The following is a 24,413-nucleotide window of genomic DNA, read 5'->3' as shown; positions in this document are numbered from 1 at the left end:
ATTTCAAGGTGACTTTTGACACACTATAAAAATGAAAAAACGCTTCAGGTATTAGCAGTGACACAGTCGAGCTACAGCTGCATAAACAGAGCACTGGGATTCCCAACACACAGAACACACATGCTGAAGGGATGAGGTGTAACTCATACTTTGTTCACTGAAATGCTAGTGCAGTGGAGTGTGGCTAAGTGATACCCTCACATGCCTCCTCTCTGTAGCAGTCAGATTCCAGGAGCAGCAATGATTTCTTCTTAGAGAACATGGGGGGAAAAAATGAAGTGCATCACGCCTCAACTATATAAAAGCTACAGAACAATTAGCATCTTTATAGAAAGTAAAAAAATTAGATCAAAAAAGAGGATATATCTTATTCAGTTAAATAACTTTGTTATCACCTCTTTGATTTTTACAGGCAAATCAAAACACTGGCAGTATTACTGCAAGTAACCATTAACCCTCATGATGATAAAAAAAACCAAACCAAGTTAATTTGATTTTAAATGTTGAGCAAAAATCAGTACAAATATTGTCAAACTCACTTTGATTAGTGCTTATTTCGAACAAGAATATACTATGCTCAGCTGATGTGATTCATATCTATCAAAGCCTTCAGTAATGGCATACAGGTTTAGAAGTTACCTACCCTGAAGGAGCAGAACCAGGGGGCATACTAAACACTTCCAGTTTTAAAAGACATAAAACTGGATGGAGTAAGCACAATTAAAGCTTTCTAGGAACCAATTCACACTGGTCACACCAGTCACTTCTGTAAGACTGCAGGGGATGTTTACCTAGCTTCCTGGTTCTTTCGCTCTTATCACAAAGAACAAGATTTCACAGTTTATCAGTTACCAAACTCCCCATCCTGCTGCTAAAAGGCAGCTGCAGCTCCTCTGCTGTAAAGTCAGAGCACGAGCTTCCCTCCCCTACCTGCCAGCATTCCCCCAGTACCGTGTCACCACAGGCAGCTCACACGTCCCTCTGAAGGACTGGGACACCAGGGGATGGCACACAGGTGAGCTCTTAAGTTCTTCCACAAAACCCAACTTTGCCTGCCCTACGCCTAACGTTGGGCATCCAACCCCCACGTTTTTTTATTAATTGAAAACGAGCACTTGATAGCAAAGTACTTTTACAGACAAATGTCTTCCCCATTTCTGTAACTTTGAAAAGACTGGATTTCATTAAAGAAACTAAAAATAAGAGGAAAAAAATGTGGAACGTATTTTCTAGAAAACTAGGACTGTAGGATATCAGGGGAAGAGAAACTCAAAAACATGAAGAGCTCTGGCTGTTTAACATCCAGTACATTCAAAAGCTTGACAGAGTTATAGCAGGGACTAAATACTGACATCTACCATTTTCTTCACTGAAGCATTGTTTAAGAGCAATTTGTAAATTTACACTTGTAACAAGGTTGCCATTTATAGTCCACCACACAAAGAAAGTAATTTTCTACAAGTACTTGTGACTGATCTGCCATAAAAGTTGAAAGGTAGTTAAAGCCATGAAACTTGGAAGAAACACTCTCAGAACCTTCAAATAGCCTGCCTTCTGTCACCACAAAAACATTGCTGCCTCAGTAAAAACTGTAATACACCTGAAACACAGAAAACAGAACTGTCAGAAATGTTTCAAATTAAACAGCAAAACTTGGAAGATGAACAAAGCTGTAACTACCCTAAAGCACGTGTCAGGTTACTATGGTACCAGTGCTGTAGACACCATTATCCAGGACACACAACCATTTTAAAATTAAATTCCCCCTTCACTCAGCCAATAAGTAAGGAAGTGTATCTTTCTGAGGTTTTGATAAGTGGATTTGACCAAAAGTAAATTATAACCCTACCCCCAAGAAACTGGGATAACATCTGAAATTTTTTCTTTTTTTGAGTGTTTAGAAATCAAATGGTTTAGTTTAAATACCAGTAAATAATTTTCAGTTTGTGCACTTTAATAGAAAAAATCTACAGGAAGTATCAAACCCCAGAAATGGACTGCTCTATTCTGTACATGAAAACTTAACCATCTTGCTTGCTGAGGTAAGAGAATCTGCTTCAGACTGTTACTAATCACGTACAAAAGTACAGTGGTGCTCAACACAAACTTACCGCTCCTGTTACTTGCCCTATTACCCTACCATGTGCTGTTTTCACAGATGTTGCCTGTTTCTTTGCATATATTAAAATATAGGTTAGACATAAAACCAGTGATTTTATTGATTTAATGAATACCATGTCTGTCAGGGAAAGTAACAGTCTAAAAGGGATAAGGAAATTTGGAGGCTGAAAATACGCAGCCATTTCGAGGTGGGAGTACTATCTTTTTCTAAATGAAGTAAGGAAAGCAGAGAATTTGCCACATGGAAACAGTTTTCATTTCTCCTCTGCTTTATGCCATGCAAAAATCAGTTTGGGTAGACACCACACAGAACTTCTACAGTTCCAACAAAAACACAATTATAATTACTTTGAAAGTACTACAGCTGCAGCTCACCTGTGTGCTCTGTAGTGGATAAACTGATAGGCAACAACTTTCTTCAAAAGCCATCCATAGAGGTAGCAACAGTGTATTCTGTTATGGCAGCTAAATAAACACAAATAAACCTTCTGTCCTAAAGAAAACACAGTTCAACACATCCTCAATGAATAAAGAAAACAGGATCAAAACCTTTAGCCTAAGACTATAAAATACCTTTGATGAGATATCCAAAGTTTGGCTCATACTCAACAAAAGCTCTCCTTTCCTAGCAAACCACTTCCTTGCCTATCATTACCCTAATTAATACAATGTGAGTTAATTTTCAAACTCTTTCTGCAAAAATATCAACAGAACAAAGCTAAGTCAAACAAGCCCTTCTTCAATAAACTGAGGCACGCAGACCTTGAAATTTACAGCACAAATCCCACAATGACCTACTTCTGACTTCCTGCCTGGCATTCATCAATAAGAAAAAGACCATTTCTCCAAAGGACTCTGCTTCCCATGCTAGCCATCACCATGGGCAGCAGTAGTGCATACCACAACAGCATAAAGACAGGGAGCAACAGTTTCAGTGCTCAAAGGTGAAAATTTATTCATATCTAATCAAAACCTTAGTGAAAACAAACACTAAGTTTTTCATGCTTTGAAAATGCAGAGTCTCCAGATCACTTCCTAGTACAGCTGTTCTTACAAACGTTTTATCATTCTCCTCTTCCTCTTCAGCAACACCTCCTTTCTGGCTTGCTGGCATACAAGCCTCAGCTTCCAGCCCACTGCTTATTCTCCTTGAATAGGAGCAGCCTGCCTTGGTAACGCATTTAAGTCAGTTTTAAGTGGCTGCAGAGATCCAGTATTCAGTGCCTACCTGCCAGGCTGAAAACTGACAGCTGCTTTCAGGGCACTGGTTCCCAAAGATACACAGTCCATTAAGAACTTGGACCAAACCATGGTAAAAGGCAACAAAGGAGCGTCATCCTCTCAGGATATGGAAAGTTTAAGGACTTACAAAAGCAGTTTAGGTAGTTTCTATAATCAAACAGAAACCATGCAAGCTCCAGACATGACACAGACTCACTGAAAAAATGTTGACGGGTGGATGGGTGTAAAAACATTACAGCACATAAAAAAGGTTTATACATTTTTATAATACAAGTTACCGTAGCATGTTGAAAACTTCAGTGAGTTCTAGGTTTTAGCTAGAGTTTGTATTGTATAACTAATAGATTCTTTTTTAAAAGATTTATTTACAAGAGGGCTATTACGATTTTTAGTACCAAATATTTGGTTTTTTTAGTATTTTGGGGAAAGTAGAACTACTATGCATTTCACAGGGTGAAACAAAAAGTAATTTCATATCTCTCAAGCATAAAATTTTGCATTAGCTTTATTATTATTATTATCTCTAAGTAGTATTTTGAAAGAGCTTTGTGTTTATTAGGCAATCAACATCCACAACAATAGTTTCATTCCTCTTGCAATCCCCAGTGAAAAACACAAATGGTGTTATCCTTTATAATAGCTACCTGAACCAAATGCTTAGGATTATTCAACATATAGATTAAAAACCATCTTCATCGCTGGCTACTGTATCAATCTGTTCCTTAACGAGCACTTATGATACAAGTATCAAAACAGAGCAAGTATAAAAAGTTTATCACACCTGGCAGAACAGTATCAATCCCAGGACAGCCTGTATTTGGGGAAACTCATCTCCACCTCTCCCTTTTTCTAGTGTTATTGTAGGAATGGTTCTTGGGAAATTACAAATATTTAAACTATACTGATGTATTACTATATTAATACTGATTTTGTTTTAGAAACACTCTGCCTAAAGAATTTTTTGCACCAATCACCAAATAAGAAGTATTTCTACTCTTTTTGGTTTCTTTTGTTCTACTGTTTTATTACTCCCTGCATAATGACCAACCAAAAAACAACAACAAAGATGTCCAGTTTCCTCAAATCTACAGAAACATTAAGCTTGATCTTTTCTGACCAGAACCCTCTTTCAATACTCAAAAGTATATTTTGCAAACCAACATACACTTTCAATGAGATTTTAAGTCCAAGGTTGTAATTGCTGTTAAAATGAACTCTGAAGGTAAGTTCTATATCGTGGTAATAGGTGACTAAAAGGAATCAAAATCTTTGGTCTAACTGAGAAATGATCAGAATTCACGTGGAGAAGGACATGTAAGGGGGTGTTCAAGACTCAATACAAGTCACACAGACATCAGGAAAAAGGAAAGAAGTGAGGCTTGCCCTGTGAGGAACAGAATCCCAGAATCTGCTACTAACTCCCTATTTTCATTTTCTACTTCCATTTCATCCTTTTATTATCACATTCCATTATTCCTCCTTTAAGAAACTAAATAATCATCCCTGCAGTACTGGCAGAAGAAAATAACAAACAATTATTCCAGATTTCCAAAAATCCAGTTCTTTTTTAAGTCTTCAGTACAATGCTTATAAAGAAAGGCATACATGTTACATAGCAGAGGATGAGAATCATCTTGGTTGGAAAAACCCAAAACATGATGACTTTGAATTGAAAGGTGAAGGTTAAAATTGTAATGGATATGTGCTCCACAGTTATCAGAGTATAACAACGCTACAGAAAATAGATAAATAAGTTTACATACGCATCAGATGAAAGATCCCATCACAGGCGTTAATATGAGACAAGAAGGAATTTCCTAAGCCTTGTCCAGTGTGGGCTCCTTTCACAAGGCCAGCAATATCCACCACATTCAGAAATGCTGGAATTTTGCTGAAACACAAAAGTCAAAAGTTTCATTACTGAAGCATATTAGTAAAAATTTTGGCACAGAAATAAATTCAAAACATGAAAATTCAACATTTCTTTTTTCTAGAACACGTTTCACATCACAATATGGAATGTATGGCAAAATTCTCCCCCTCCCTTGTAACCCTAACTCTTCTCTAATTTCTCTGTAAATATTTATGTAAAATTAAATAAACTAATTTTGAAGTAAGTAAATTAGTTTTTTTGGAACTATACAGACAACTATACAATAATCAACAAGGCATAAAATCTATCATGTGTAATGTAGAATTTTCACAGCACCAAAGGGATTTTCACAAATGGCCATTGCATTCTGCTATCACACACCTCTAAGGTTACCAATCAGTTCAGCAAATAATGCAACTTTCTCAGAAGACAAGCGTATTTTTTTAATACAGTGGTGATTAAAACTATCAGTGATCAGGTTTATGCAAACAATTTGAAAGAAAGCAGAAGACAAGTTAAGATGAAGCTTGCACTATAATGTAAACAGCTGCAATGTTTTCCACCACAGTGAACAGCAAAGAGTTAAGCAGACATGTCCACATGACATTTTATACAGTAACAACAGAATAGTCATGAAGTTTAAATTAGCTGACACAAAAATGAAAAAAACCTTTAGTTACAGGAAATGCATATCGAAATTTATAAACTGCAAACCTTTTATCCTCTGCAAATTCTTAGGTTGTTTTAAAACTAGCAAATACCTTAACAGGCATTAATCTTTTCATGTATACTCTAAACCAAATTACTTCTCAAAATCCAGCTCAGTCAGGGAAAAAAACCAAACAAAAAACACGATGAAACTTTGTGAAAAGATGCTAAGAGCACCTTCACGTGGTGTATGCAAATGACAACACTGCCACAAACAGAGACACCGATGCGAAGGGTGAGGCTTGTGCTCTGCCGCCTGCGGGAGCGCACAGTGCCCATTTCTAAAGCAGGGACTGTTCTGTTTCACGGGGAGCGTTGGGTCTTATGGTGAGTGTTCTGTTTTATGGTGAGTGTTCTTGAACACAGGACTCAAATATAAAGATAGAAGTTCTGTGGTCTACCTTAAAATGTCTTTTCCAAAGACCTGCCTTTGCAGTGCTGCTCACAGACACAAGCAACCACTAAGATGGGAATGAGGGCTAGGGATGACCTAGACAGCAACCTCCTGAACAGCCCTTTACAGCAACCTTCTCTGAGCAGCATTACACTTCTGAAGTCTTTCCTGTCCACAGCCCAAACTAAGCTTTACTTTTTTTAGTGCGACAACTTGCTGATAAATAAATTTGGTTTTTTCAAATATTGAAATATTTGATAGCATGACCGCTGTCAAATCTGTAACAGCAGGAAAATCCACTCACATCAGAAAACAACTCTTCTTATCCCAGTGCCTGGTATGACAGCTATGGCCCAGACAGAAAAAAATGTTCTTACAGAAATCTAGGGATCATTGTCTCTGCTCAGAGCAACTGGCTTAGGTAGAAAAAAAACTTTTCCAACTTTTTTTTTCCTTGGTGCTATCCCACTTCCACTTGACTGCAAATAGCACAACACATGGTTTAATATCAGCAGGTGCACTTCCTCACTTCAAATTAACTCCCTAATTCAGGAAGAGATGATCCACTAGAATCTGTCTTAATATGGAACATCAATTATTTCTGCAAGAGTGGTGACCTAAAAGTTTTGTTTTCAATCTTGCTCAAACACTTCCCAAGAAACAAAATTTCTTCCAAGTAAAATAATTTCACAATACCAGATCTGAACAACCTTTTTTTTTTTTACAAAGGTGAAGTTCAAAGTATCACCAAACCTGTCAGGTGTAATAAATTAGGAACTTAATGACATTTCATGCCATTAATACCTTTGTGATGCACTTAAAAAGAAGCGTGAATACCCTGAAGGGTGATTTTGAAAAAATACACAGGAAAATATTTACAATGTAGTACAAGTTACTTAAATTCAAACATACAATATGCTGACTTTAAACTTCACTAGGCCCATGAAAAGAAGGGCTCATCCTTGGGAAGACAGATGTTGTGTGCTGCACGTTAATGCTGTGGAATGCAGTAGAAAGAACATGAATATAAGAACACTCTGAAATAAACCAATTTTGCAAATTTCTCATTTTTGTCACACTATGGTTTTCTTAGCAAACTACCTTTTTTTTTTTTTTAACTACCAGCACACAAACTCAGAAACAACAAATCCTTATCTAAGGCACTACCAAGAGCAACTCACATTCTGAAGACAAAAGCCAGTAACTATTAATGCATTAACCCAGTAACTCCTTTTGCCTGATACAAACACAGAAGAATACTTCAGAAGAAACAGCGGCAACTTCCCAGTCAGATTTGTTAGAACTCCTTGCTTTTTGACATATAACTAACTCAAAAGCAAGACAGAAAAATACCACTCTTTAAAGCACTTCTCCATTGTCATTTTAAACTGTTTAAAGAGAAACAAAGGTGGTGTTAGAAATGTTGTATGCACCCCTCTCACCTTTCTGACAGGATTAACTTCCTGACCAGCCATCAGAACAATTCACACTTTCACTACAAAGATGCCACATTAGAGCAAGGCAGATACCTTCATATGCAGATGACCACTCTATCACCAGATTCAACCTCATTTGCTAGACAATGGAAAGAAAACCACAGCACATTTATTTCACAGTTGACTAATACAAGCAAGAGACCTTTGAAGTATCTGGGTTTCCAAGACGTTTTCTCACCTTCACTTTGGGTACCACAAAGCTAACATTCCAAGCAAATTAATACTATCCCCACTCCTAGGTCTAAATCTCTGCTTCATCATAGAAAGATGAATACAGAGAGAAGCAGACAAAGGCACAAGCTAGTCACACTTTCCTGTACTCCAAAGGACAAACAGTAAACATCATGAAACTAAATACAGAGAAAACACTGCACACAATGGTGGGAAAGTATCATATACCTCGAATACGGTTACTGAAGACTTAACTGGATTGTTCTATTTTCTTTTTTCCTCCTCCTCTAAACAAATTAATTTCCATTTCTTAAGATTCGTTAGTCAGCATTAGCATAATGTCACTGAGCCTCAAATGATCATCAGGAACAGGTGGCATCAGCAGATCATTTGTACAAATCAGTGCAACACCAATCTACCATAAAGCATGTCACAGGAATTTATAGTAATAATATGAATAGTATGAAACAGAATATCAAATCCAGAAGTATCTCTATATTTTAACCACAGGTATAATCTTTGAGCAAGAATTTTTTACTTCATTTAGATAGCAACAGTGGGTTTGTGTTAGTGTCCTACCTTCACTGTGTGAAAGACTGTGCAGTCAAGAGCACAAGACTGGACCAGACCAAGTTCAGTTTTGTAGTTCAGTGGTTACAGTTTTTATTCAGGAATAAGAGGCTTATGCATCCATAGGGTTACACACTTTACAGGGAATGAGGACTATTTTTCAGCAACTTGGTTTCAAATTTCACCTCAAACTTCAGTCCAAAACAGTTATTTAAACAGGCAAGAGGAGTTTCTTTACCTGACCTGTTTGTCCAGTACAGCAGTTCTGAATGGCACAAGGCAGCCAGTTACCTACTTGCTTCTAAAATGTACACACACATAGTATCTCTAATTTATTGTGACTGTTGTTTTTCTAAAATTCGAGGGAAAGAGGCATACATTTATTTCTTGGGTTTCCACTAGTAATTGCTTTGTAGTAATTACTGTTTCTCTCCCTGGATTTTTACACCTCTAGGTTTCCACAATCTCTCTTCACCAGTGCAAACAAAACCCCATTAGTTCCTCTGCATCTTTTAGTACAATTTACTTAAATCTCACATCCACCACAAGACCCTGGAAAGCCACATGACACCTTCAAGTAATTCAAAGTGCAGCAGTTTTCCAGTAAGCCTCAATAATAATACTCATTTCTTTAATAGTTCATGAACTTTCCCTCAACTCAAACTCTACCTGATCCTATAGGTCCCACATACCAAAAAGGCCAGATTCTTCAGCATTAAGGTATAAAGTCCAGCTTCCCTTTCTCTTTGGTAAAGCCAAATGCGCTACTCATCTCCTAATTCCAGTAAAGGATCTTCTGCCTTTAAAAGCATCTGTTAGAAAAGAGAAATTATTCTTCTTTCCTGAAAATTCATACAACTTAAGTAGGAGTCATCTGTTAAGAGTTCACAAATTACCTAAAGTAAAAGTAGCAACATAGAAGGACAACAGGTATACTGTGATAACCCCTTAGACAGCCACTCAACTTTTAGTATGTCCTCACTGCTATTTTTGGCTCATTTCCAAATAGAAATGAACAGTTCACAGATCCTCCCTCTTCCAGGAGACTGTATTCCCACTTACAGCTTCTGCAATCAATCTTGCAAGCAGTTTTGACTAATGTAAACAAAATCCCTCACTGGGCAATTAAAGGAATCCGCTTCTGAAGAACCAGGTACTGCAGATGAACCCTGACCATTTCTATGCAAGACTGATTTCATTAATAGCATTTTATCCACGGTACTGACAAACAAGACTTGAACCTAATGACACATGAACCAGGAGTGAAAAATCTGCTAATTAAATTGCACTTATATGAATCATAAAAAGATAAGAGATTCAGTGTGGATTACAACACAAAGTCTGTGTCCTGTATATAACAAACACCTATTCAGCAAGTTATTACATCAACAAAATACAACTACTGAAATTTTGCCTTCTCCCATCAGGCAGAAAAGATGGCTTGAGTCACTGGTACTTAAGGTCTTTCATTAACTGCTGGCACATTTGCAATGCTAGAACACGCACGGCAGCCCAGCTGATTTACACAGGCTCAGAACCAACTGAAGAGCAGGCAAAGTCAGTGACACCAGAGGAAGAAGAACATAAACAACAGGATATATGTGCCAATTTTTAGTCATTTTCTGTAAAAAATGAGATTGCTTGGATGTGCTTACAGATGCTGATATGTTAGTTACATCCAGCTAAGTTATTGGTGTCTCACTCTGGAATTAAAGGTGGTTTCCATTTGCATAAATTCTCTTCTTAAATCTGGATTAAGTCCCACATGATGTCACTCAGTCCCACTGCTGATCTCATTTCTACATAATGCTTTCCAGCAACTGATTAATAATTCTGACTTTAAAACTTTATCAAGTAGCTGACTATACTGTCATATAAGGATAGTCCTATCCTACAGTGAGTTGAAGGGAACTTTTATTTAATTTTGCAGAGGACTTTGAGGACCTAGACAGCAATGGAAACTACTCAGATTTAGTTCAGTAACCATTACTTGAGCACTGATCTGAATGCATGAATTTTATCAACCTACAATGACAAACCAGAACAAACCAAAGCAACCTGCTGAAAAAAAAGAACAGCGATCCTGAAGTATAATGGACAGTGCTAGAGTTGAAGAGGGGTAATTGCAATTTACATATTCTCCTCCTTTGAGATAACCAGGACTGTTTTAAAATTTAAGTTTGAAAAGCACATCCAAGAGAGATTAAAAATAAACTAAGTTAAATAGAAATGTTTGTGAGTGCAACAAGCTTTGTGTTTTGTGAACACATATGTGCAAGAAAACTCAACCACTTACAGGTGCAAACAAGGAATGAAACAAATATTGACAGTTTTAAAGCAGTTTGGTTCATCCTTTCTCACTTCACTCATTTCTACTGATAACCTCATTTGATTTAAACTAAGGAAGTAGAAACATAGACTTTAAAATCACCTTTTTTACTAATGTTTTCACACAGGTTGATTACTATCAGCCAATACAGTCCTTCAGATGTAACTACTTACAGTCAGGCTGTAGGTAAGGAAGAAAGAATGCAAATATTTGCAGTGAGGAGTTTATCTGGGGCACAAAATAAATAAACTAAAGAGGAAATCACACTTTCCTTCACCCCCTCAGTCAAAATCATTTTGAGGCTTGAATCAAATGCCCTGAGGCACATCTCCTGGTCAGGCACAGCACACTACAGCTGTTGGCAGCAGGCAGGTCCGTATGGGCCGAGCCCAGTGGGTACAGTCAGAGGCTTTCAAGATATATGCAAGTTATGACACAAATCACTTGTTCAAATTACTTGAGTTAGAAATACTTTTTAGGGTAAGTATATCTAAGTTTAATGTGACTAAGCAGCATCTGAATTAAATTTAGAACAAAAAATGCAAGAAAATAACTTTATTAAAGGTTTTATTAAGTTACTAAAATTTCTTGAGATGCGCTAGACTCAGTTCTTTCCTTTTGTGAGACACGGTGTCCCACAAAATATTAACTGCAGATAACAGATCAAGTGTTTCTGGCTTCCATGTCACAATTTTCATTGCAGGAGTTACCTGTTCAGATGAAAAACACCTCTTTTCCATTTTAGAATTAACAAATCTCAGCCTGTGCTACCTACTTAGGCTTCATAAATTAGGGGGGGGGGAAGGGGAAAATACATCTTTCTGCTTTAGTTCCTGCTGAAGTGAATCAGTCTAAAGAATATATTCTCTTTCCAGTTAGTAAACTGGAACTAATCCAATCATTAGTCTGTCAAACCCCGCCTGAAAGTACTTGTGTTGGGGGAACAGGGGTAGGAGGACAACAAAACAAAAAACCAGCAGTCTCCTTTCTGAAAAAGCTACATGTGGACACAATGTAACAAATATGAGTTTTCACTGAATACTGCAATAAATATAACACAAACAAGTAAATATATACATTAAATTATTAACATAATATAAAAAAAGACCTTAATATAACAAGCCACAAGAACTGGCTTTAGCAGATTAAGTGTTCTTCTTTTCTGTAATATCCACAATTTCATTCACACCAAAAAGCGAGCAATATATAACATTAAAGCGCAAAGAAATTTGCTCATCTGTATTATTTGGTAATGACATAGCACTTTTTACTGAAGTTCTTGAAGCCCACCTTCTGTGTACAGTCTGTATCACTGAACTTATCTATTGTCAACAGTCATATACATCCCACTGCTGCAGAAATAAAAACAGCACAGGTTACGAGTTCTGGCACTGTACCTTAATCTACTAAGTACAGATTTTAACTCTGCATAATAGTCTCTAAATTGTTGCCTACATGACTTCATCTAGAAACATTTACATTTCACGTACATATAGTCATAACTCATAGCAGCAACATCCTTGGCAACAGTCAGCCTTGCTGTAGCAGCAGCAATCTCAGTTCAGTGTGACAGACAGCAGCTGCCAGCCCAGCCCTGTCCTGCCCTTCCCTCCCCTGGCTCACAGCAAGCACCAGCACACGATCACTTTGGCCTGTCATATGTTATTTTAGTTAAAACAAAGTCACCCCTTTTACCCCCGGCCCCCACCTCCCAACAATGTCTGCAGTTAAGTGAAGACTAAGTGCAACATATGGAAAATAAAAACCTGAATGCTTCAGATTTTGAAAGACAAAATCTTGAGGCTAGACAAGAGTCTAATTTAAAGAGAATTCACTGTTTATAAAACATTCTGCGTGCACAGATGGATTACGTCTACTAATCCAAACAAGTACAAAATTAACATAGAACGTATTACATAAAGATGAAGAACAAAATCAAGACTATACAGAGAAATTAAGACATTTAAATTACAATTCAGTAGCATATCTTTGTGACTATAGCCTTCTTTTACTGAGTTAGTTTTGCAGACAAGCACAAACAACCCAGTAAGTTACTTCGCTACTGAATTATCACTATCATTGCTTTATTACTGTTACAGTGAATATTAAAGTCACATAAGCAGCATAAGTGACTTCAGGAGCTATATCTATCCACCAATACCTACACTCATTGACTATAAGTAATAAATACTGTCAAAGAGCATTCAAATGAAAGCTGATTATCCAGCTCATTATCAAATGAATACAAATTCAGCAAATATACTATTTTCATTGATATTTAAGGGCGATGAGAGAGAGGAAGAAGAGAGCAAGGGAGGAAATTTCCAAGTCTGAGAACACACATACAGGTATTTACAATCTTTACATCTGTCCTTGTAAAGTGAGATTACAAAGGTAGGTGAGAGGAGAGGTAAAAATCTCTTTGTCACTTCAACTATTAATTCAGAAATAGCCATTTATAGTTAAGTGAGAAGAAAAAGAGATTACTGAAGTGGTCACAGTGGAACTAATAATTTAGAAGAGAACAAAACTTAAAGACCACACCATAATCTCTGCACAATCAACAGCCTGAAAGTTTTGCCTCTAATTCAGCTGCTTTGTTTTTACGAGCTATGCAGTAACAACTATGCTTAATGTTGACTTGAGAAGGAAAAGCAAAATAACATGTTATAACAATCCACCTACACAAACAGCTTTGTATCAATGCAGTATTTAAAAACTGCACAATAATTACAAACAGAAGTAGTTTGTTTGGACCTGAAAATTAAGTGTCAGCATATGGATTTTTCATTAGCGACTGATCAATCTTTTTTTAATTGTAGGTGTGATCAGGCTCTTGAGGCCCAGGTGTTGAACAGAAGCACACACATACATGCTACTTTGCCCTATGGTTTATGTACACTCACTATTCAAGATACCTCTGCAAGTAATTGCAAACTAAAATTAATGAGTCACAAGTCCTCATTAAAGTATGTTTTCTGAAAGCACCTTAAATTTTGCTGTTCAAGGAAAAAAAACAATTCCCACACTGAACATATAGAGCAGATTACAAAAACAGTCAACAGCAGAAACCATTGATGGGACAAAATTAATACACTCCTAGAATAACGAAAGAATCAGAAGAGATGTAGTGTAGGAATATCCCTGAATATACCAAGTAACAAGTAGCAGAGCCTATTAAAAGGAGAGAAAAGTACCAGGCAAAAAAGGCTGCCCATAAATCTTACTGGCAAATGACTGAGGATGAGGAAGCAAGGATGTTGACGGGTATTGGCTACCTACAGCACATACAATATTCTGAACGAAACAAAGTACAGGGTGGAAATCTCAGAAATTAGCAACCTCACGACATGTTAGGTATGTCCACTACTGTTCATTTTCCAAATCTCTTCAGAACATCCTTCAAGTCACCTGGGAGCATCCAGCTTCAAAGACAGGAACACCAAGCACCAAATGGTGCTGAGTAGCTCAGTTTTTATCATTCTTATACAACAAAAGTCATCCTGGGGGCATGGGAAAGGTAAAATCGAGGCACACATGTAATTTCACATTCTAAAACAGATGTTAGTAAAAACTTGAAGATATTACAGTTGTACTAAACCTTCATGAAAACTCTTAGTTCCACAGTACTACTTTAGCTGCTTAATTGAAGAAAAATATTAAGAATTTGAGTTACCTTGGAGGTTTGTGATACTGGCATAGGAAGTCAAATCTGTCATCTGGCACAGGTACTCGACTCTCATTCGGATCAATAGTACAGAAAGGGAAGTTTTCTGCTGCTGCTTGACTCTTTGTTAACACATTGAAAAATGTTGATTTCCTATAAACAAAACACACACATTCTTGAAGAAGTCCAATTTAGAAGCATTTAAAAGGACTGGATAAAAACACATCTTATTCCAACCTGAAAGCAATACTGAACTTTCCCTTTACTTCAGTGACAGTGACCATTCCCCTGACTCTAGCAGAAGACACTCTCAAATAGGTATCTGGAGTGTCCCAGTGAAACCCAGTGATGTTTACCTCTCTTCCCTACCTTTCAAAATTCCCCTGAATAACTATATTGCACATGCCTGTTACCAAAAAAAAAAAAAAAGTAAGTCAAAAGCAATGCACAACCCTATTGGCCATTTTTCATTTTCCTCAAGTACACAGTGAGACGCCCATAAGAATGCTTGAAATTAATTTTTGAACAAGTTTTGCCATGACTCACCAGTTTTTTCCACAAGTCAATAAAAGTCAACAATCAAAAGAGAAAAAAGGGCACAGAAAGCAAACCATATCAGTTAATCAATTACAAGTAATTGTTTGGGCAAATGAAAATACAGTTCTACCTGACCAAACCTTTTTCATCCTTGTTAAATATCAATGGAAAAAGCCTACAGGTGCTCTATCAGGAAAAAAAGAGAACACTTTTCCCTTAAACCAAGTAGCAGATTACTTTGTTAGCTGCCATTTATTACACCAAAAGAGAGCAATTCTTGAGTTATTGCTAAGAGAACTTTATCAACTAAGAGTTCTTTATCAACTCCCAAATCTTCTACCATAAATATTCAGGTAGTTGTGGGTCTTTAGTTGTTTGTTGGGTTTTTTTGTTGCACACAACTTCTCAGCCACTGGGAAGAAAAAAACCTGAGCGCTGCCATGCATACAGCCAACGTGCTCAAAACTCACTATCAATTTTCTTTGAAAGTTACACCAAAACATAACCCCAAATGCTATTTATCCCCATTGACATGCTGTACAATATTATTCCTAATTATTTCCTCTATGGAGTGCATCTTACCTACATCCTGAAAAATAAAATAAATGATGATGCAAAGACAAGAAAGCAATGCTTACGGCTTCAAGACATGCACAAAGGCTTTGCTAAGTTTTTAAAGATTCAAAGTTTTGAGAATGCAGAGAACTTCTCTTGGTAAATATGATGGATGAATTAATACCAAAAAGTCACACACTTATATTCTCTAAGTAATCAATTCACCATCCTTTTCAAGTATAGCTCCCGTGAGGAGGTGTAAAAACTCCAGCTGAGAATCATGACAGAATCAAGGATTCACCTTCCATCATCTCTCTCAAACTATCATTTACACAACTTGTTTTATTACAAACTCTGAAGAAGTTTCAAGAATGGAAGTCCTCTTCACTGTTAACGACACTTATGAATAATTAATCCGTTCCTATGCATACCATCCCCAAATATAAAAGGAACTTGCAGGCACGTGTTCCTATGTATTCGCATGAAAACATACATTACATACACACACAACACCAGAAGCAAGGAAGTGCAAAGAACACAGTGTTTTATAAAAGTCAGCAATTGCCAAGACTTGTCCTGTCTTTGAATCCCTGACTATTATCTTGTCCAGACCTGTGCGTACCTGTCTCTCGCTACCTGTTTTACGTGGCTCCACCTGTAAGCAGCTGCAGCTAAAGATGGAAGTCCATCACCGAGCAGTGAGGCTCGGAACGTGTCCCTCTGCTCGCATCCCCACCCGCCCTCACCCAGGGACCGCGCCGGGTCGCTCTGCCCGGAGAGGGGCAAACCCGGGACCCGCTGCCCGCCACCACCTACCCCACGTTGGGCAGCCCGACGATCCCGATCTTCAGGGACGTCCCGAACCGTCCGATGATCGGGTGCGACTTGACCCCGTCACCTCCTTTCTTCGGGGGCATCTGAAAGCACAGAGCAAGGCACGCTGAGCTCGCCGCGACACCCCCGCGCACCCTCCCCGCCCTGTGCCGTCCCCTCCCGGCGCGGCGGCCCAGCCGGGGCCTCCGCCTCCCGCAGGCCGCGCAGAGCCGCCGGCGGGGCGGTGGCGGGCGGGGGCGGCAGTGGCAGTGCGGGTGTCCCTGCGGCGGTGCCGGGCGGGGCGGGGCAGTCGGTCCCGCTCACCTCGGCCCGGCCCGTCCGGCCCCGCCGCGCAGCGAAGGCGCCCGCGGACCCTCGCACGCGGACACGCCGGCGGAAGGGGCGGGGCCGCGCGCGGCCATTGGCCGGGAGCGGCGCGAGGGGAAAGGTCGCGAGGGGGGCGGGGCCGAGGGAGCGCTCGCGCCGCGCCCGCCCGGCCCCCTGAGGGCTCGTCCTGCGGACACGGGGGCAGCGCTGGGGCACGGAGAGCATCGCTCTTGGCTGCAAACAGCCACAAATCGCAGAATCAGTGAGGTTGCAAAAGACCTCTGAGATCATCGAGTCCAACCTATGACCGAACACCACGCCGTCAAACACATCACGGCACTCTGTGCCGTGTTCAGCCCTTCCTTAAACACCTCCAGGGACGGCGATTCCACCACCTTGGGCAGCGCATTCCACTGTCTAATCACCCCTCCTGTGAAGAAATCCGTCCTAAGGTCCAACCTAAATCCTAGGGCAGCTGAAGGCTATATCCTCTTGTCACTAGTTGCCTGGGAGAAGAGAGGGGCCAGTACCTGGCTACAACCTTCTTTCACGTACTTGTAAAGAGCTGTAAAGTGATCCCTGAGCCTCCTCTTCTCTAGATTAACGTCCTGGTCTTCTCTTTCCCAACCTAACCATCCTGCACCAGAGCAGGAAGCACGGGAAAGGTGAAATACCCAGTGCCCAGAGAAGTGCCCTGGGCATCCATATGCTTTTGGGATTCAAAGGAGCACCGGTAGTTGGGCCTGCCACTAGATTATTGTTCATGCTTTATCTAGACATTTATAAAGATGGTCAAGAGGAAACCATTGTAAACACATTGGGATTTATTTATAACAATTTACGTGGCAAATTAATAAAATAATCTAGAAATAAAAGATTTCATTAAGAAAAGATGAAACATTTAGAATCTATAAAAATTAATTCTGGAATGTTACAGAAGTGAGACCTAGACTCTTCAAAAAACCTAGACATTTTCTTTAACTCAGGCTCTGCCTCTCTGAACCATTAAAGACAGGCACCATCAAGTCTTGCCTGCTAAGAAAATTGAAGGAGAGAAGACAGTAAAAACTGTTCTTATAGCATGTCCTATTTTAAGACCATAAGATAAAATTCTCAAAACTTGAAAAACACCAGAGTGAAGGAGTCAAGGTGAGAGTATCATCAGATTATATATCATCTCTATCACAATAAAAGGAATATAATCTTGAGCATTTATTTATATCCTTCTTTATTTCCTCCTTTTTTTTTTTTTAAGAAAGGACACTTTTACTAGCCCTAATTTGATATTATACATAAAAAAATGGCTGTTACAACTTTTTGATTCAGTGACATGAGATTTTTGCAACAATAATGTTGAAGAAGAGAATGCTGTGCCTGTTAGCATATTATTAGTACTATTAGTACTGTGATAATAACAATCAGTTCTTGCTGATGATATGCTTATGTGGTCTTTCTACTGTCTTAAGATCTATCACTACACATTTAAGAGGAGAAAAGAAAGAATATCAACCATCTAAATCAGATTAATATACATTTACTTAGCTTTTGAATAAAGTTAATGTATTACTACACCAAACATCAAGAAATATTGGAATTAACAAAAATTATGTATAAATAAATGCAGAGCAGCTCCTGCATCCTTCACATCTCTAAATTACAAACTTCAGTAATCAAATTTAGTTTCCTTTTAAGGAATGGAATAAACACATCTTAGTTTTCCACCCTTCTGAAGTTCAAGACCCTTTTATCCATACTTGTCCTGAGAGTAAGGTTATGCAAGACAATTTCACAACAACAGTAAGGGATGTATTATCTCTATTAATAAGACCACAAACTGTCTCAAAGACTATTTTTGGGGAGCTTTTCTGTTTATTAAATTTTTTTCACCATCCTAACATTTTGTCAGACAATGTCGTTGTCCAATCGAGGCATGATAGCTCTCAGAAGATAAACTTTTTGACTGTCTTCTTAAAATAAAAATATTTAACTCTGCTGAATATTTTTGTGTGACTGGAAAGTTGATATTTATCTAGCAGCTGATCAAGTCTAACTTTTTTTGCCTACCAGTTCATAAGCACAATACAGACACAAGCAGTTCAATACATTAAGAGTGTGTGTCTGTGTGTGTGTACACACAGATAATGGAGCCTAAAATAGGTATAATTCTGATTTTAGCTATTGAGGAAAACAGCTGAACTCTGGAAGAGAAAATAAACTAAGATCCTGACTGCTTTTGTTGCTGTACTTCAATGATACTACGGTACCAAAGTCAATGCTGTGAATGCAAAAATTTGCAAGTTTGAATATAAGTTTTTAATTTATGCTCTTCATACAACATACTGTAATAATGTCCACCCCTCCCTCCCTCCCTCCAGTCTCTATAACCAGTTTACTTTTAGCATGGCCACTTCACTAAATACAGATACAGGACTTCAAAGCATTTGATTCCTTCAGATAGAAATCGACTCTTGGCAATGTAACACTTCATCTTACATGCTTTTGATTTTGACTTGCTTTTAAAGTCAAGGTTTGCCTTACTTGGCTGAATGTTTCTATCCAAATCTGTTGTAATGGTGAAAACCTTATTTTAAACTGGCATACATAGTTTAAACCATAATAACCTTGACCATATTACATTTAAAATGCATTTTATAAGCTTAATGGGAAAAAAGAAAAACATCTAGAGAGCAATCATCTCAGTGTCAACTCTCCAACACAGAAATACTTCATAAATACAGCTTATTTTACAGCTGGAACACGTACAGAAGTCAAAGAGCCCTGGAGCAACTCTACCTGATTAAAAACAATGTTTAAGGGATAGTAATAAAACAAACACTTTGTTGTTTCTGCCACCAACATACTCTTTGCTTTTTTGCTGCCCAGAACATATATTTACAGCAGAGTCACTGTTAACTGCAAAAATAAGTGGTTTTGTAGAACTGAAAGAATAAAGACAGAGCCCCTGATCCTTGCTGTGACCAGGCAATGTTCAGTGCAACCCAGGGGGTGAGAAGAACAGAGCTGCTTTTGCACACCACCACTCTGAATTACCTGGGTCTCTGCCACTTGGAGGGCACTGGATGACTCCCAGCAACAAATATGCTCGGGGCTAAAAAGAAACAGCATTCAAGGGCAGGTCTAAACTAAATGGTGTTCATCGAGTTCTGTGAAGTTTAAAGGTAGTCATCACCCAGCTGAACTGTGCTCAAATACAATATTTTTAAACATTATGTGTTTGTCCTTTTAACTGTGGATTCAGGCAGTTTTATAGAGAATTTAACATTATTCCATTCTTTATACACCTAAATTCATACTTTGCATTTCATATATAGTAATTTTCACGCTTTGGTATTCTGATAACTGTCCTTATTTTAACACTGGTAACAGATTGTTAATGATGTTAATCCTGCCCCAAAACAGTCAGTATTGCTGTGGTGGAATAAAGATCTCCCACCCCTTCCTGAAATATCCCAGACTTTGTCAGTCTAGAAGCGTATAGTGCAGAACAGTCTGATCTGCCACATATTATTAATATTTCTAGATCATGAGTCTGGAAATATCAGCTGAATTTCATAACTTTAATGTGGACAATGTCACTAACAGACACAATGCATACTGAGAAGTTCATAGTGAGAATAGTGAAAGAGATTAGCTCATGGGAAGAGAGAGAAAGCCAAGAAGAGAGATGTTCTATAGTAGGAGAAATAACCTGTGAATTAATGACATTTTAGTTCAAAAGTTACAGGTCTACTTTGAACATTTTCAGTAGCTTAGCAAAATGAGAGTACCAATATAAAATAAAAATATTTTTATGATTAATACTAATAAAAACTGAGAAAAAACCACTTAAATTGGGGTGAACAATACTAGGCTTTTTCTAGGCTTCCAAGGGGTTAGGACCATTCTAGCATGACCATTTCTCTTCTACCAATTAAACCATAAGACGTGAAAGAAGTGTTAAACTAAATGGTAGTAGTCTTAAAAAAAAAGGGTTAGATTTGATTTTATTTAGTGCTGTGGATGATAGCACTTAATTGGAGATTAATCAGGATACTGGATAGTTGAACAACTAAGTATGGGAAAGGAACATAATTATTAAATATTTCTTGTGCCTCGAAGGTTATTACTGAACATGGAAGAAGATTCTATAATCTACAAATAGGGAGAGTTCTGTCTCTGAATTTGGGCTGTACCTGTATACTTACCTGTATACTTATTAACAAAAACCAAGCCAAAAAGAACCCACCATAGCCCACCCTGCAAGAATGCTGACTAGGAATAAACCCACTGAAGGACTTATTCTCAGATCTGTTTTCTACAATCTTAGGGTATGTTCAGCAGCCTGGGAGATACCCGCAAGAAAGAAACCTTAGGGAAAATAAACTTCTTTTTCCATAATTCGCTCTAACCTCTACTTTTGTGCGAGGTGCAAGTCTGAAGTTACAACATAGAAAGATAAAATAACAATATTTGGTATTTAGTCTAGATTATTGACTGGGTGCAGTTAAATGTCTGTGCAAGAATAGTAGACTCTTGCTAGCTTTCAAAGACATTTCATCTTTCTCTTCTAGGGCAAAAAAATGTTTTTAACATTTTTAGGATAGATACAATGACTTCATATATTGAACACAATAGAAAAATGTATTGAGAGATCTGGATAATTGAACTAAAAAATGTCATCTCAGGAAAAAGACCACAAACCTAATTCAGGGCCTAATGCAGATTGAACAGTTATATTCTAGCCTGATAAGATACATTCAATTTTGATGGAAGAATAAGATGAGTGACTTAATATACTACATAAGTAAAGTGATAGCCATATGTTTTATATATTACATATTTGCAAAATGACTGTAAAATGAAAACCAAGCAGCAATTCTGGAAGTGTTTTAAATTTTATCTATATTGTATTTATTTTACTTTATAACTTCATGTTGTAATGTATTTTATAACGTGAAGAGTTCAGATAAAACTCACTAATAACATTCATCTACATTTCTAGCAGTTGAGAAAAAGAGTTACTTGCAAAATTAGCGAAGAATTCTTTACACTCTGGAAAATCTACAACCTTTACCAGGTCATTTAAAGTTCTCACTTTGCAGGTATGGCTGGATGGGGAGCCCAGTGCATTGCACAGAAAGGGGCTGTGACATGTTCCTCTGGGGTTATTCATTAAAGCCCCAAAGCGCATCACAGAAAGGTGGTAACAGGGATACAGACTACACCTTCAAGACGGGGTTGCATATGAAAATTTCAAGAGTTTACAACAGCAATCAACTAATTTTGCCTCATGAAGGTATGTTGTTTAGGATGAACGGATGGGTGAATACCGCAGTCCAATTCAGAAACACTGTGGTAGCACCACACCCCTAGAGAAGGCAGGATGACAGTTTTGGTTCTATGTTAGGATTACAGTGACCTCTGTAAATACAATGGAGATTTATTCTGTAGAAGGCTTCAGTTTACACATAAATACTACTAGCATACTGCTAAGACTGCATTCTTGTGGTTATAATAAGAATCCAATCATTTCTTCCTTGTACTTCAGCTACTATATTATAAAAATCCAATAAAAAAATCAATTTAAAACTTGGATCACATATACATTATTTTTCTTTAATTTCATGGTAGCGTTCTTATTTATAAGAAAAAGTCACAATGCAATTATGCCTCACTTGTGCGTTCAGGAGAGGACCTCTTAGCTACCTTGTAACTTTGTAATTCTCTATTCAGAAGAGCTTAGAAGCTCAGCAAAGCTTCACTCAACACCAATGTTTTCCCCATAATTTACTTGCAAAGTTGTTCATAACTTTCTATTCTCAACTGTGTGGTATTCTCATCTGTAAATGTGGGATTTGACATTTTGTAACTTGGGAAACAACTTGTATATGAACAGTGTTGGTGGTGCCAGCATAAACCAAGAGTCCACAGCACTTGCAGAGACCCTGGCAGTCATCTCTACAGGTACCTCGTCACAGTTATTGCCAGATGCAAGACAACTGTTCAGGTACCAGCGCAGCTGACACAAATGTACATTTAGCAGTCAGCTTCCCATTGTATTCCATGCCCTGTTTTCCTAAAGGAGAATTGCATTCATGTCAGTAACAGGAAGAGATCACTGTCCTGCCCTGCTTGTTGCTGGGCTGCAGGATGCACACAGCAGGACAGAACCGTGCATGCTCTGCAGAGGAATTATGGAAAGACAATGAAATCCTATTATCAAACACTGAGAAGTTACTTATCAAGTGGTAAAGATTACCATGACCATGTTAAGAAATAAAACATGATCATAGAAATTCTGTTGTCTCATAACCCTAATATTTTGGTGGGTACAACCAAAGTTTGACTTAACAGCATGAATGCTTGGACACAGATTTCACTAACATGGATTTCAAAACCCAAATAAATTCTGCAGAGGGATTTTCAGCCAGAGTTTAACTACTGGTTGCCACTATGTAAAATCCCTGTCCCTCTGGAGAAACACAAGAGCCTGGCCTATTGCAAATAAGTATTTTTCTGCCAAATCTAATCTACATATTTTTATACACTAATGACAATATTTTATATCCCAGTCTCCCTTTTAAAGCTTTGGCTTACAAAGTATTTTTATTCCTCTCAATAGCTTTACTTAGATCCTCACATCTTTACTACAATGTAGAAGAAAGGTTAGTGCATTTGCAGCAAGTGCATTGAGAACCCTGAAGTGGAGAAGAACTACTGCTGACCAGCTGGGGGGAAGGCACTGAAATAACATCAGTGACCTGCTATAAGAAGAACGACATGTGGCCTTTCTCATGTCAGATGAAAAAACCTTAAATAGTTTAATTTTTTACGTAAGTGAAGCAGATTGATTGTATCTCTTTCTTTGTGACACTGAAATTTTGCCTGTCACAACGAACTTTCATAGGGAAGAGCAATCTTTAATGGAAAAGGTACTCACTCGCTCTGCTTTCTCAGTAAGGGAAGTCCTAAGACATTTGCCATGCCAGTTACAATTTCCTGAAAGCCTGACAACATCATCTGAGAAATTACATATTTGTGTTGGTCTTTTTAGAAGTCAGGTTCCTAAAGTGTGACACCTTGTTTCTAACCACAGGCTATCTGACAAGAAGTGAATACAGCTGTCAGATGGTGGGGCAAAATCTTTTAATGTCAAGAATATGAGAACCTCTGAAAAGTCCATAGCCTGTAGTCATGTCTGTCTAATGCAAGTGGGTAGCTTAAGTAATTAGGGAAGAAAAGTTTATTTCCTGACTGCACAGAGCTCTGACGACCAATTTATAGGTAATATGTATTCTTTTTTAAGTTCAAGGTGGGTAATAATATTTTTTTACAAATTATATGAACCTGAAGGAGACCATATTATTAAGGATTTGAGGTATCTAAATTTTTTAAACTGCTTAAAATAAAAAGAGTCAAAGACAGGTACCTGAAGTTATACAAGATCCCTTTAAGATATTTGTAGAGCATTGGACATGAGAAAATACTCTTCTCCTCTTACTTTCTTGAGTATCTCATCTACGAACCATGTTTTATAATAAATGTGCGTGCTGATAAATATTAAAGAACAACTATAGAAATATTAATTATGTTGTGATTGTTTATCTTTT

The 24,413-nt window shown here is 37.9% G+C and overlaps 1 protein-coding gene across 1 annotated transcript in view; it reads right to left on the bottom strand.

Moving 5' to 3' along the window:
• Positions 1-16,881, bottom strand: part of OLA1 (Obg like ATPase 1) — a 96,551-nt gene extending 79,670 nt beyond the window's left edge. Inside the window, exons 1-4 of the mRNA XM_050339741.1 lie at positions 16,801-16,881; positions 16,480-16,580; positions 14,581-14,724; positions 5,127-5,254 (exon numbers count right to left, since the gene is read on the bottom strand). Coding sequence (XP_050195698.1) covers positions 5,127-5,254; positions 14,581-14,724; positions 16,480-16,580 — 373 coding nt within the window. The 5' untranslated portion in view covers positions 16,801-16,881. The remainder of the gene's footprint in view (positions 1-5,126; positions 5,255-14,580; positions 14,725-16,479; positions 16,581-16,800) is intronic.
• Positions 16,882-24,413: the final 7,532 nt, after the last annotated feature.

Source organism: Myiozetetes cayanensis, unplaced genomic scaffold (genome assembly GCF_022539395.1).
Source record: "Myiozetetes cayanensis isolate MyiCay16 unplaced genomic scaffold, myiCay2020 scf9, whole genome shotgun sequence".
NCBI classification, from domain to species: domain Eukaryota; kingdom Metazoa; phylum Chordata; class Aves; order Passeriformes; family Tyrannidae; genus Myiozetetes; species Myiozetetes cayanensis.
The sequence above is the reverse complement of the archived record's forward strand: the minus strand, read 5'-3'. Positions and strand labels throughout refer to the sequence as shown.